Source organism: Macrobrachium nipponense, chromosome 4 (assembly GCF_015104395.2).
Source record: "Macrobrachium nipponense isolate FS-2020 chromosome 4, ASM1510439v2, whole genome shotgun sequence".
NCBI classification, from domain to species: Eukaryota; Metazoa; Arthropoda; class Malacostraca; order Decapoda; family Palaemonidae; genus Macrobrachium; species Macrobrachium nipponense.
The window spans coordinates 141,827,897-141,841,649 of NC_061100.1; the positions used below are offsets into that span (position 1 = coordinate 141,827,897).

Sequence of the window (13,753 nt, forward strand, 5' to 3'; positions counted from 1 at the left end):
TGTAGGTGACACAGTCTCGCCCCCCCTAGCAAGAAGGTTAGGAACAACACAGCCAATTAGCTCATTCCGTTTCTGTGACTCCTGGTGTAAACATCTGGTGTCGGCAGCAGTTATTCAATTTTCGCCGGTCATTTACAAGATTTCGGTATACAAACCGAGAGTGGATTAACATCAACCGAAAGCTTCAGGATGAGTTTTTTCCTTGTTTTATTGCATTTCACTGAAGTAGTACATCTTTAGTTTGCATTTACAGTGACTTGCAGTTAATTAGTCAACTACTATTTGACGAGTGTCGAACTATAATATGTAAACATTGGTTGTAGTGGATTAATGTTTACGCTTGTTAGCAATCAGATATTGTTCGATAACACATTTCAGTAGCGATCTTTTGATTAAATCATTTTCACAATGAGTAACGCAACAAAGTGAGATGTCACTTACCTAATAAGGAAGTTGCATAATAGTGGAAACCCTGCATTAGCTATCTTCCGGATAGAGTTGTGTAATAATGTAAACATTGCATTCGTTATCAGAGCAATGTTGGTGTTGAATTCTATTTCTGCTAAAACGTGTTGGCAGGATTAATAATTATTGTTTTAAGGTGTTTTCACCACTTTAGCTTGTTAGCATGTCCGCTACTGAACGAATTTGCAATATATTTAAACTCTGATCAATCTTTTCAACTTCAGTGTAAAAGTTTAATGTAGCAGGAGAGAATTAGTTATTATGGATTTTCGGAGGGTGGTCAATTGAATCCTATTAAAAGTAAGAATAAAATTATTATTATTGATATTTTTATTGTTGATGTAATAGTATTATTGGAAACAACTTGAAAACGTACAAGAGCCCACTACAGAGAGAACGTCCCCATAGAGGGCTGTACTTAAAACCATTAAGGGAACAAAGTAATGTTGATTTAGCATGCGGCCTTAGCTTGAATCAAATCAAAACTGTTAAGTAGCTAGAATGACGATAGAGTACGCTTGCCTTCAAAGCTTTTAGCTTATCTGGGCCGAATTATTCGGGTTGATCTTATCTTTAGCCATAGGTTTGACGTAAGATTATGTCATGCATTTATCTCATAGTTTACTGAGCCCAGTAGTGGACGCCTAGTAGCGTCCACAAGCGTCCAGCGGATCTGTGGCAGCGTACAGTTGAGTCTAGTAGTGCCCATGAGCGCCCTCTGCGGCGCCAGCGCCTAGTAGTGAACATGGTGCCGAGCACCCAATAGCGTCCATCGGCGCCGAGCGCCCAATAGCGTCCATCAGCACTGAGCGCCCAATAGCATCCATTGGCGCCAAGTGCCCAATAGTGTCCATCGGTGCTGAGCGCGAAGTAGTATCCACGGCGCCGAGCATCCAGCGGTTCCGAGCTCTCAGTATTGTAGCTACACAGGTGTTCAAGTAGTTTTCTTGTGATACATGGACACCTAGTCAGATAACACTCCATCCCAGTTGTTTTTTCTCTCCTGCTACTAGCTCTTTAATCTTAATGATATAGGTATTATTGAAAAATTATTATTTTATGAATGTAATTTTTATTGTAAAATTTAATTTGTACCGCATGGTCCTTTGCTTGTCTCCCTCACCTCTTTCCCATACCATTGTCAGTGGTGTTGAGATTAGCAATGTTAACCCTGCGATAGTGAAGTGTTGTGCAGTGGAGGAGGTGCTGTTCGTCCCCTGATTCTCCTAGCCAAAGGTCCTTGTCAAACTCCCCAGCACCTGGGAGGAGGCATACTGGTAGCCCAAGGGAGGTCAGTGGGATTTGCCCACGGACAGTCGCCCCCTCAGGCGGTCCTGTTGTTAAATCCCAGGTCGTGACATAGTGCCATTGAAAAGGCATCTATAAGGAAGTGTTTTGTCTTTCTGCAAGTGGGTTGAGCTAGTGGCGCTTTATTGCAGTCTCGTCCACTGTAAAGGAGGACTGGTAATATGTTGCCCTCTGTCCCTCCTAAGAAGACCAGAGTGTTATAAGAGGACCAGCGTCCTTCTTGCAGGTTCTGGGACAGTCCAGAATGCTTTTCACACAATGACAATGGCTTAGAGGGTCAGTGTAGTGAAAGGATACCCTTTTCCTAGATTCGAGGAAGTTGTCCTTTGGGCGTCCATCAGATAAGGTTGCATGCAGGGAAAGTTCTGATTGTCTGTTGGCGCCAGACCTCTTTCCTCCTATGCTCCCTATTCCAGATAGTTCCTTTGTGTTAGAGTCTAGCTCCTAAAAAGTGTAGCAATTGAGTGTCTCTTGGTGACTGTGCGTCCTTCTTGAGCAGGAAGGGACTCTGTCCTGCCTTCTGTATCTAAAGTAATTCAAGCCTCCCATTTGGGGCAAGAGTGGAAAACCACCCATTGGCGCCTCGGCTTCAACAAGCGGTTGAGCGCTCATTGTCGCAGTAATGCATACTGGTGCATGTTTTATCTCTTCTTCAAGAGCACTCACTGGTCTCAAGTGCCAATGCTGGCGCCAAAACATTCAAAGGCTCCCAAGCGTCCATTAGCGCCCGAGCATCCATTGGCTCCCAAGCATCCATTGGTTCCTGAGCATCCATTAGCGTCCATTGGCGCCCGAGCATCCATAAGCGCCTGAGCGTCCATTGGCACCCGAACTTCCATCGGCACCCGGCGTAGCTGGATCAGTAGGAAGTTTTTCTCAGCCTTGGACAACGCTTACATCTTCTGTCTTACTGACAGTGTCAAGTTATGACTGTCTCAGATCCTTCAACTGCAGCCATTCACAATAAGTCGGGCAGTATTTTTGGTTTTAGGAAGTCTTTTCTAACTCCTGTTCAACCTTAAGCAAACTTGTCTCCATTTTCATTGGCCGAAGAAGAAGAGGATAAGGAGTCATCTCAGACATCCTACAATTCGCTACTTTACTACTTTGTAGCAAATTCTTCAGATTGTTCTCTCCAAGGCTTCATGAAGCATACTGCTCCTTCTATCCAGCCACAAACAGCCTTGTCCCTTGTTTTTTTTGGCAGAAGAAGAGGAAGAAGACAGAGATAAGGGAACTCCTCCTACGACTTACAAGTCTGCTCTTCGATATTTTCTACTGAATTTCTCTGACTGTCTTGCCAGTAGCTCCAACATCGCCAGTGTCTTCATTTTTTAGAGATAATCAAGTAGATTCGTCCAAGTTGCTTATCTAGTTTTTTTTAGGCTATGAAGGAAGCTAACCTTTGGCTTTCTGAAAGAGGTAACAGGGATAGGTTAACTTTAATTTCCCACCGTCACATCTTTTGACAGGAATTAGGCGATGTAATTAAAATTATCCTCCGTGTGGTTGTAGTAGTGGGCTTCCTTGATTGGACTGTTGGAGCTTTGGGCCTCAAGATCAAGGAATGTTCAGTGATGGATGAGGATTTTTACGGACCTTTAACGAGACAGCTCCATGGAATTGTCTTTTATGTTGGGCATTCTGAAGATGAGAGAACTCATGTTCTTTCACCACCAAATAGGTCGGCTCTCCCCATGAGAGGGATTTTGGGAAGGAAACCTCCTGCTTGGCTTCCACTCGCCTTGTACTTTATACCCGACGCCCTTAGGGTACTCGCGCAAGGGTAGTAACCTCAGCATACCATGCTGGCTTTTTTCTCTGGTATATTTAGAACCTATTTATACTAGAAAAGTGGATAGCTAGATCCTTTTCACCGGGTGACACAGGTCTCTCTCCAGAAATAGATTTTTCCTTCGTCAAAATCCCTTTTTGAGAGCGTTCCACCCTTATTCAGCTCTCCAATAGCTTTAGCCTACTCTGGAAATTCAGAATTCAGAGTTATTGCCCAGTCAAGAGAAGTTTCGTCACTTGCAGAAGAAGGCCATGCCTTAGAGTTATTAGTAGCCTACTAACTCCCGGATTTTATAACTGATTATTAGTAAATCCCCCAAGGCCTCAGGGGGCTTGAGGCCCTTGTTAGAGGTGAGCACTTTGAATGTTTTTGTCCAAAGACAAAAATTCATAATGGAAAGAATCAGACAGTTTTTTGTTCCTTCATCAAGGGGACTTGATGGTGTCCATCGATATGGACGATGCATAGTTCCATATCCTAATTCATCGAGGCTCAAAGAAGTTTCTTCATTTCGTCTTCAGAGAGAGTGCCAATTTACAGCTCCGTGCTTCGGGTTTTCAACAGCCACACAAGTGTTTAAGTACTCTCAGCTTAGCCCCCATTGTTAATGGCTGCAACTAGTCGGGATAAAAAATCTCTCTTTACCTGGAATATTGGCTTCTTCGGTCACATTCATAGAAGAAGTTCACAGAGGATGTGCAGAAAATTCCATCATTGTCAGGAGTTGGGACTTCTGATAAACTTGAGGAAGTCACAGTTAGTCTCCCATTTGGATTTTGTCTTTTTGGGGATGAGGATAGACTTGGATGCTTTTGGGCTTTTCCATCCCCACAAAGAGTGGAGTCGTGCCTTCAGTAGGTGGACCATTTGCTAGCCCTTCAAAATTGCTCAGCAAAGGAATGGAGGAGCCTGCTGGGCACCCTAACCTCTATAGAACAGTTCGTGTCGTCTGGCAGTTTCACATTAGGAATCTCCAGCTCTTCCTAAAGATAACTGGAAAGGGAAAAATTTCCAGACTCATTTGTGTTCCAGGCAACATCTGAAGTAAAGGAGGACTTGTCTTGGTGGAGATCAGAAGACAGGCTATTAGAAGGGAAGTCCCTTCTTCCTCTGAGCCCCAACCTGGTATTCTATTCAGATACGTCCAATCCAGGTTGGGGAGACAGAGTATTGGGGACATTCCATGAGACAGTGGCACTTCAATTGAAAGAATTGACGGCTATCCACCGGGTGCTATTGGAAGTTTGCGGACCTGGTCCACAATAAAGTAGTAACTGTCTACTCTGACAGCCCTCCCTTACATCAAGAAACAGGGAGGAAAGCATTTTTTTTTCTCTCTGTGAAGCAGCAAGAACCCTTCTGCTGTGGACAGACAGGAACCACACCAGAATCCTAACAAGTTCATACAAGGGAAATTCAGCGTCCTGGTGGTTTAATTAACCTGCAAGAAGCAAAATCCTTCCCCTCCTGTGTTTGTATTATTTTAGCAGAACTAGCTCCTTCTGATAGGAACTCTGGACAGCAACTACAGTCAAGTGCAAACCCTGTTCTATCAGAGTCGGAAGTGCTTTATTGCAGGGAGAAGAGTGGAGCTCTGGCTAGATGGTCTGGTATTTCCTAGAACCAGAAGCCCAGACCAGATTTAACCCAAGATGTTATGGCGAGGACATATGCGTCTCGTCCTCGGATTAGGACATCTTGCCATTTACCCTAATGGTCTTTTTCTTCTGAGACTCAGATTTAAGAGAAGCATTTACATCTTGTTAGCAAAGCTAATGACATTAAGTACAACCTCTACCTCATTAGCTTTTAAGAGCTATATATCTCATACGTCCATTTTGCATTCGACCTACTGGTAGTGTGATCATTTATGATTTCTCATAGCGTGAGATAAATTTTTGGAAAATTGCTAATTTAGGCAGTACCTTGAAAATTTTAATTACTGGCATGGTATTAAGGAAGAAAGCATAGGATTCCCTCCTATTGTCCGAACCTTCACCTGGTAGTGAAGGATCAAAGTTTAGGGAGCCAAGAGGGTACAATGTACCCGGAGCACCCGACACATAGTGGATGGGTTGTGGGTTTTACTTGAGTGTAGGTGACATAATAATCTGGTTGATTTTTGTTATGGTACTGTGCCCAGGGCAAGGGCAAATTGTAGTCCTTGTGAGCAATTGGAATCATCCTTGCTACAAGGCTCCCCCTTAAGTAGAGGCGACCCTCGGCTTTACTGCCGCGCCACTACAGGTCAAGTTGAGCACCAACCAGAGGCAGTCTCTACTGCAAGCTCTCTTAACTAACAAGGAACAACAAGCATTGTTTCAATGCTAGCAACTTATCTATTTCTAATTCATTACATGACTTTACATTTTAGACTAGAGTACGTATGTCCATTTATCCCACCTCCTGTCAATGTGGGAGTCAGCTATGTAATTACTGGGTAAGTTGCATAATAAAAATGATGTTTTTATAACAAAATAAAGTTTTAATTATACTTACCCAGTAATTACATGATCAGAGCCCTCCCTCCTCCCCGCTGATGGACATGAGCATAAACGGAATGAGCTAATTGGCTGTGTTGTTCCTAACCTTCTCGCTAGGGGGTGCGAGACTGTGTGTCACCTACACACTTATCGGTGTTGCTACCGTGAATTTTGAATCTATACTGCTGCGAATAACAGAAACTATAGCTATGTAATTACTGGGTAAGTATAATTAAAACTTTATTTTATTATAAAAACATAATTTTTATTCACTTACCAAGCAATTATTTGATTTGAGCCCTCCCTCCTCCCCACAGGTTGAGTTTGCGGCTGAAATCCAATTGAGCAGTGTGATGTTGTCATACCTGTTTACCAGAAGTGGGAGGTAACTGTTATCTAAACTAACGATGGCGGCACCACCGAGAAACTTGAAGTTTGGTCTGCTGTGTGGAGGAATCCTACATTTGAATAATTGGTTGGTAAGTATGAATAAAACATTATTTTATTATAAAAATTTAATTTTTCTCCATGCACCATAAAAATCAAATACTCCTATGTTTTAGTCATATTCTTAAAACCATCCATAAAACAAGTATTGACATAAGAAAAACCTACTTTTGGTAGCCGCTGTGAGTCCTCAAAGGAGTTACATTCTCATGGTCCCCCAGGGCTCCATAAGACAGACCAACCAATTACAAAGAATTCTCTTAAAATTGATCTCAGCCATGATAATTGCTTGTTACCACAGTGATAGAATATAAAGGACTCAAGACGAGGGCTCTATCTCCTGTCCTGCAATGATTACCTAGGTTCTATGTCATACTCGTGCAGATGTGACAAACATAAGTTGGCGCCATCTTCATAACACACCAGGTCTTAGCAAGATAAATGTTCACCCCAGTCCCATGGCTTTTTGTCAGAGAAAGTGGGCAAGTTTGAGGACTCACAGCAACTACCAAAAACGGGTATGTATTTCCTACGTCAAAACCTGTACATAGTATTTTGATAGAATAGCCACTGTTTGTCCCCAAAGGAGCTTACAAAAGAAATTGACAGGTAATGAAATGGCTTAGCTCTTAATAAATAAATCCCAACAACCCAGGTTATTGTTGGTGCAAGGTATATAGCCACAGGTTTTTAACCATGTTCCTTATTTGGGATACCCATAGGGTTTGGCAATAAAGAACAGGAAGTGACTCACGAACAAATGGGATATGTATTTATTTGAGATGAATCTTACCTACTGTTAAAGTTAGCTATATCTCCCCGCCGATTAGGCGAGTTGGCATTCAGACAAAAAATTGAATGGCTGCCCGGATGACTGTCGAGTTTACCTGCTCTCCATCAGGTGTGTTTCAAATGTTATAGCTCTTGTCAGAATTCTCCTTGCCGCCATTGTGATTAGGCGATTGATTTTGGTATTCCATGAAGTTTGGCTGTTTTACACCTGTTTATGTTATTGTAATTTCATTTTCCTAGGATATCTTCCACCGGAAGCAAAACCAATAACATCAGGCTAGTAGGAATGATTTTGGTGTAACCAGGATGTTGAAATTGAAAGTTGATCAACATTCAGTTTGTACTTGCAAGGGTATGGAGGGTGATCTTGGAATTACTAGATGTGAAGAATGTAGAGAATTGTTCTGAGAAATTTATGCTTGAATATGTCAGATATAGGAAAGACGAGAAACTAATAGATTGCGAAAGAAATTAGTTAGGCCAGGACTTAAACCTGTCAGGCTATCCCTACTCAGACTAGGCATTTTGGTAGTGCTAGTATTGACTTTGTAGCTCCGCCTTCTGCTCTCCATTCGGTTTAGGAAAAGTGTAACGGGAAATTAGAACGTAACATTAACCTATTTTTAGTTCGAATACAAGTTGAACTGAGTTCGTGGCAGGAACATTCCAAATCCCTCCATAGTGTGCGCTCTTTTTTGCGTTCCCTGTTAGAAATAAGGTGTTGATGCCCTCGTCTGTACGTAGCCCGAGCCTAGCACTGCCCTGTGGCAGTTGGTAATGTTCGCTGCCAGGGAACCGGGTCATTTCTTGGGACAATGGGGTTCTGTGCCCTCCAATACCTACTTTGCCCTTTCATGGTCTGAATCTTGTTTAAATCGTTTGCCGGGGGACTTAAAAGCGATCACCTAAGGACCATAAAAGCATTCGCATGGGGACCGTTTTGATAAGTGTTAATGCTTGCTCCGTAGGCACATTCTGTCATCTTTAACACCTGGTTTAGGGTGTTAGCATGCATAGGTTAGTAATATATAATATGGGTGTAGACATTTTGTTGAGATGGTAATGTATCTGTAGCGAGTTTCACACACTTAGATATGTCGACTCAGTCGACTGTTTATCTCTCTCATGTTCTGGTTATTCTAAATTCTCGTCTGCTAGCATAATCCTCTTTCTTTGTAGTGCTTGTGTTTGTTCTTTGCCTGCTTTCTCTTCGGCTATTGGCAAATCTCTAGCTTCAGAGCTTTCTAACAAAGTTTCATATAGGAATGCTTTCAAGTATGTACGTTCGCTTTTGAATGAGGCGGGAGAGTTGTTGTAACTCCTCTCCCACTGCCTCCCACTTTTGGGGCCTCGTTTTCTTTCCCTCAGTCTACTTAAGCGCGACCGTTGTTAACTCGTGTGGATGCAGTTGACTCGTGCAGACTTGGCCGAGTCCTGAGTCGCTTTAAACTGTCTTCCTCTCATTGAATCGGGGTGGATGCAATACAGCACTCAGCTGTTGTCAACTCTTATCGACAAATGTCACTTTCTGTCGCCAAGGGTTGCGGAGAAAGAGCAATCCTTTAAGCTCTTTTGTTTACCTTCTGTCAGCAGCTGTCTCCTCCCATTGCCCATTGGCGGAAGAAGAGTTGAATGGAGTTGGAGGAACTCGTTCGGGCTGGTCGAGGTTTGTTGCAACATTACGCCTTGCTGTATCCTCATTTTGTTAAGGAAAGAGGCCACATTGAGAATATGTCTTAATTGTCTTTGCATATTTTAGCGCCCTCTAAATATTGGAGAAGAGAACCAATGCTTTCTCTTATTAGAGTGCATTTCGTAACTTTTCTCATCCTCGGATGCACAAATCTCCCTTTAGGTCTGCCTTGGCTTGTCGTCTTGTGTCTTTTAAAGTTGCGGAGAGCTGAAGACCACCTCTTGCTGTACAAATGCTTGTTGGTCCTTTAACCATCTTTAGTAGGAGGTTAGCTTTTCTTTCCTTTGGGGAAATGAACTTGAGACTGACAAACATGCTGGTGGAGTTTCAGTCTAGCTTGTTGAGTTATTACCTTTTACTTAGCTACGTTGTCTTGTCTCTGCGACTGCTTAGGTGGAGACGCTAACCAGCGAGTTTGTGAAGCCAGATTTAGGGTTTGTCGCCAGCGGTAGTTTTTAGCGAGGAAGACAAATAACTCATTTCTGATGCTGCAGGGTAATATCCTCATGCTTATACTTGTAGGAAACGTGGCCTCACTGGGGATATTTTCAGATAATCATGCTCAATTAATGTACAGTTTCAGTGCAAGAATTACGACTTACAAATAAAGTTAATTAAATTTGTAAGTAATCCAGAACCAATTTTGGCTCCAGGACTGTAGGAGGGACTCTGTAACCAAGAATTGTCCATTTTGTTCTTAAACCTTAGTCCAGGTTTTGCTCTTTTCCCTCTTGTCATGCAACGCAAACAGAGTTTAACTAGTCTCATTACACTTTCATGCAACATAGAATGGTCAACACTACACTTAGTAAAACTTTCTAGATGTTCGGGCAGTGGAAAGACATCAGGATGCTTAGCAGGTTTATTCCTGGTCAGAAACAAAGTCTGTGGGAAGTTTGCTGCTTTGAGTGAAATGAAACAACATATTGGTTTGATCATCCATTCTGTGGAAGGACAGTATTTTTAGCAATTGGGGAGTCAAAAAGAACAAACTGCCTACAAAGGCCTTTACATTTGTAAGTTTGGAACTTTGTGTGGGATTTAAGGAGCACTCATTTAGACTTACTAGCATGCAGATGAACAGGGATATCCAAATGATTACTAATACTTTGATGGCCCTTTGGCTTGAGCAGTGGATGTTTCCTTAAATTTGGCCTAATTCAGACTCGTAGGCCTACCCCTCATATCTACTCTGAATACTATTGAGCAATTTGAAGTTCAAGAATTGCTTAGTGCCTCCTGTAGAGCCCTTGTAGCCTCAGGGCAAATGATTTTCAGAATTTCCAATGCTCTCAGTAGAAGTCTCATTCTTCCATTGAGAAGAAATTAACTCTACTATACAATTCCATACACTTCTATTAACTTGGGCATCTCTTTAACTGCTTGGAGATGTTAGAATGTCCCCTCCCAATAATAAGATTTTCAAGTTATCATAGGATCTGTCCTTAATTTATAACTGCCATGGCCTGGGGTCAGAAGCAGTGGTCTGTGTATTGCTGAGGGTGCCATTCTAGAGGAATTTTCAGCACCTGGAACCTTGTAGACGTCAATGTTTTCTATTTAGAGATAATAAGACTTTTCGCTGTCTACTTCCAAAGTTATTGTTGCATATGTACTTTCCTCTGTATTGCATTGAGTACTTTTAATTCTTGTTGGGATCAGCAGTGGAGTTTAGATGCAGGTCAAAACTTTATCTGAATTTACTTTAAAACCTTTTATTTAGCAATAGCAACGGTTAACCCTTAAACACCGAGCCCTTTTTTTCCGAAGCGGAAAAAAAGGTTTTTTCAAAAAATCACCGCACGCTTAGTTTTCAAGATTAAGAGTTCATTTTTGGCTCTTTTTTTGTCATTGCCTGAAGTTTATTATGCAACCATCAGAATTGAAAAAAATATTATCATATATAAATATTGGAATATATGACAGCGCGAAAAAAAATTTCATATATTTTTATACAAATCGTGCTATGGGCAAAACGGTTAAAGCTAATGAGTTCATTATTTTTTCGTTGTATTGTACACTAAATTGCGATGATTTTGGTATATAACAAATTGTAAAACGATCAAAGCAACACAGAGAAAATATTATCACAGTATGATGCATGAATTCGTAACGCGCAGATGTAAACAAAAGTTTTCAAAAATTCACCATAAATCAAAATATTGTGCTAGAGACTTCCCGTTTGTTGCAAAATTAAGTTAATTGATTGAATATTACTAGACTGTAAGTGTTGTAGCTTACCATTGCAGTTTTCGACCATTTTGGTTGAGTTAAAATTTGGTCGAATTTTTCTATATCGTTTTATTTATATGAAAATATTTCAAAACTGTTAAAAGCTACAACCATGAGTCATTTATTGTTGTATCCTACATGAAATTGCGCACATTTTCATATATAAAACTTTATGTAACGGCTAATATAAAACGGTGCCAAACATTATGGACAATCGGACGAAAGAATTTATGATTTTTTCGGCAATTACCGCGCAGACTTAGAAAAAAAGTTTTTTTCAAAAATTCAACATAAATCGAAATATTGTGTTAGAGACATCCAATTTGTTGCAAAATGAAGGTAAATGATTGAATATTACTAGAATGTAAGAGTTTTAGCTTACAATTGCGCTTTTCGACCATTTCGGTCGAGTCAAAGTTGACCGAAGGTTGAAATTTTGGACAATTATCGTTATTTATATGAAAATATTTCAAAACTGATAAAAGCTACAACCAGGGTTGGGTTGTTTTTTTGTTGTATTCTACATGAAATTGTGCACATTTTCATATATAAAACTTTATGTAACGGCTAATATAAAACGGTGCAAATATTATGACAATCGGATGAAAGAATTTCTGATTTTTTCGGCAGTTACCGCGAGGACGTAAGGAAAAAGTTTTATTTTTTTCATAAATTCACAAAAAAACGAAAAATTGTGCTAGAGACTTCCAATTCATTGCAAAATGAAGGTAAGTGATTGACGAGTTATCTAGAATGTGAAGAGTTTTAAGCTTAGCAATTAGTTGCGTTTTTTTCCACCATTTGAGGTCGAGTCAAAGTTAATCAAAGGTTGAAATTTTTGCACTTATTGTTATTTATATGAAATTATTTCAAAACTGATAAAAGCTACAACCATGGGTTGTTGTTTTTTTGTATTCTACATGAAAATGCGCACATTTTCATATATAAAACTTTATGTAACGGCTAATATAAAACGATGCAAACATTACGACAACCTGACAAAAAAAATGTCTGATTTTACGGAGGAGTTAACGCGCGGACGTAAGGAAAAAGTTTTTTTTTCAAAAATTCACCATAAATCGAAATAATGTGCCAGAGACTTCCAATTTGTTGCAAAATGAAGGTAAATTATTGAATATTACTAGAATTTAAGCGTTTTAGCTTACAATTGTGATTTTCGACCATTTCGGTCAAGTCAAAGTTAACCGAAGGTTGATAGTTTGGCACTTATCGTTATTTATATGAAAATATTTCAAAACTGATAAAAGCTACAACCATGGGTTGTTTATTGTTGATTCTACATGATATTGTGCCCATTTTCATATATAAAACTTTATGTAACGGCTAATATAAAACGGTGCAAACATTGCGACAATCGGACAAAAGAATTTCTGATTTTTCGGAAGTTACCACGCGGATGTAAGGAAAAAGTTAAAAAAAAAATTCACCATAAATCGAAATATTGTGCTAGAGACTTCTAATTTGTTGCAAAATGAAGGTAAATGATTGAATATTACTAGAATGTAAGAGTTTTAGCTTACAATTGCGATTTTTTACCATTTTGGTCTATTCAACGTTGACAGAAGGTTGAAATTCTGGCACTTATCATGATTTATAAGAAACTGTTTCAAAACTGATAAAAGATACAACCATGGGTTGTTTTTTGTTGTATTCTACATGAAATTGCACACATTTTCATATATAAAACTTTATGTAACGGCTAATATAAAACGGTGCAAACATTACGACAATATGACGAAAAAATGTCTGATTTTATCAGAAGATTTACCGCGCGGACGTAAAGAAATGTTTTTTTTATTTTTAAATTCACCTTAAATGAAAATATTTTGTTAGAGACTTCCTATTTGTTGCAAATAAAGTTAAATGATTGAATATTACTAGAATGTAAGAGTTTTAGTTTACAATTGCGTTTTTTTACCATTTCGAGCAAGTCAAAGTTGACTGAAGGTTGAAATTTTTGCACTTATTGTTATTCATATGAAAATATTTCAAAACTTATAAAAGCTACAACCATTAGTTGTTTTTCATTGTATTCTACATGAAATTGCGCATATTTTCATACATAAAACTTTATGTAACGGCTAATATAAAATGGTGCAAACATTACGATAATCGGACGAAAGAATTTATGATTTTTTCGGCAGAGTTACCGTGCGGACGTAAGGAAAAAGTTTTTTCAAAAATTCACCATAAATCGAAATATTGTACTAGAGAATTCCAATTTGTTTCAAAATAAATGTAAAAGATTGAATATTACTAGAATATATGAGTTTTAGCTTACAATTGCGTTTTTCAACCATTTTGATCAAGTCAAAGTTGACAGAAGGTTGAAATTTTGGCACTTGTCCTCTGACCACCCCTCGTTGCTCTCGGACGAATGTCCTTCACCTTGGCTGGCGCAACGTTCCGACCTTCTACGTGCCCGTGTGCGGAAGTACACATGCTCTTGCACAGTTTCGCACTCACACCCCCCCGCTGGCCCATCTCCCTCACTTAGGCCCTTGCTTTCTGTGTCGT

General features: G+C 39.9%; 1 protein-coding gene across 7 annotated transcripts in view; it reads left to right on the forward strand.

Moving 5' to 3' along the window:
• The window catches only part of LOC135211243 (histidine protein methyltransferase 1 homolog), a 198,408-nt gene that overhangs the window by 166,711 nt on the left and 17,944 nt on the right, over nt 1-13,753 (forward strand). Inside the window, exon 2 of one of the 7 annotated variants that reach the window (XM_064244523.1) lies at nt 6,369-6,530. The exons of 5 other annotated variants lie outside the window; for them this stretch is intronic. Coding sequence is in view for 1 of the 2 variants with exons in the window: in XM_064244517.1 (XP_064100587.1) it covers nt 8,923-8,956 (34 nt within the window). In the remaining variant the exon portion in view is untranslated. Of the gene's footprint in view, nt 1-6,368; nt 6,531-8,826; nt 8,957-13,753 lie in introns of those variants that run through there. One more of the 7 variants, XM_064244517.1, reaches the window with a different exon arrangement.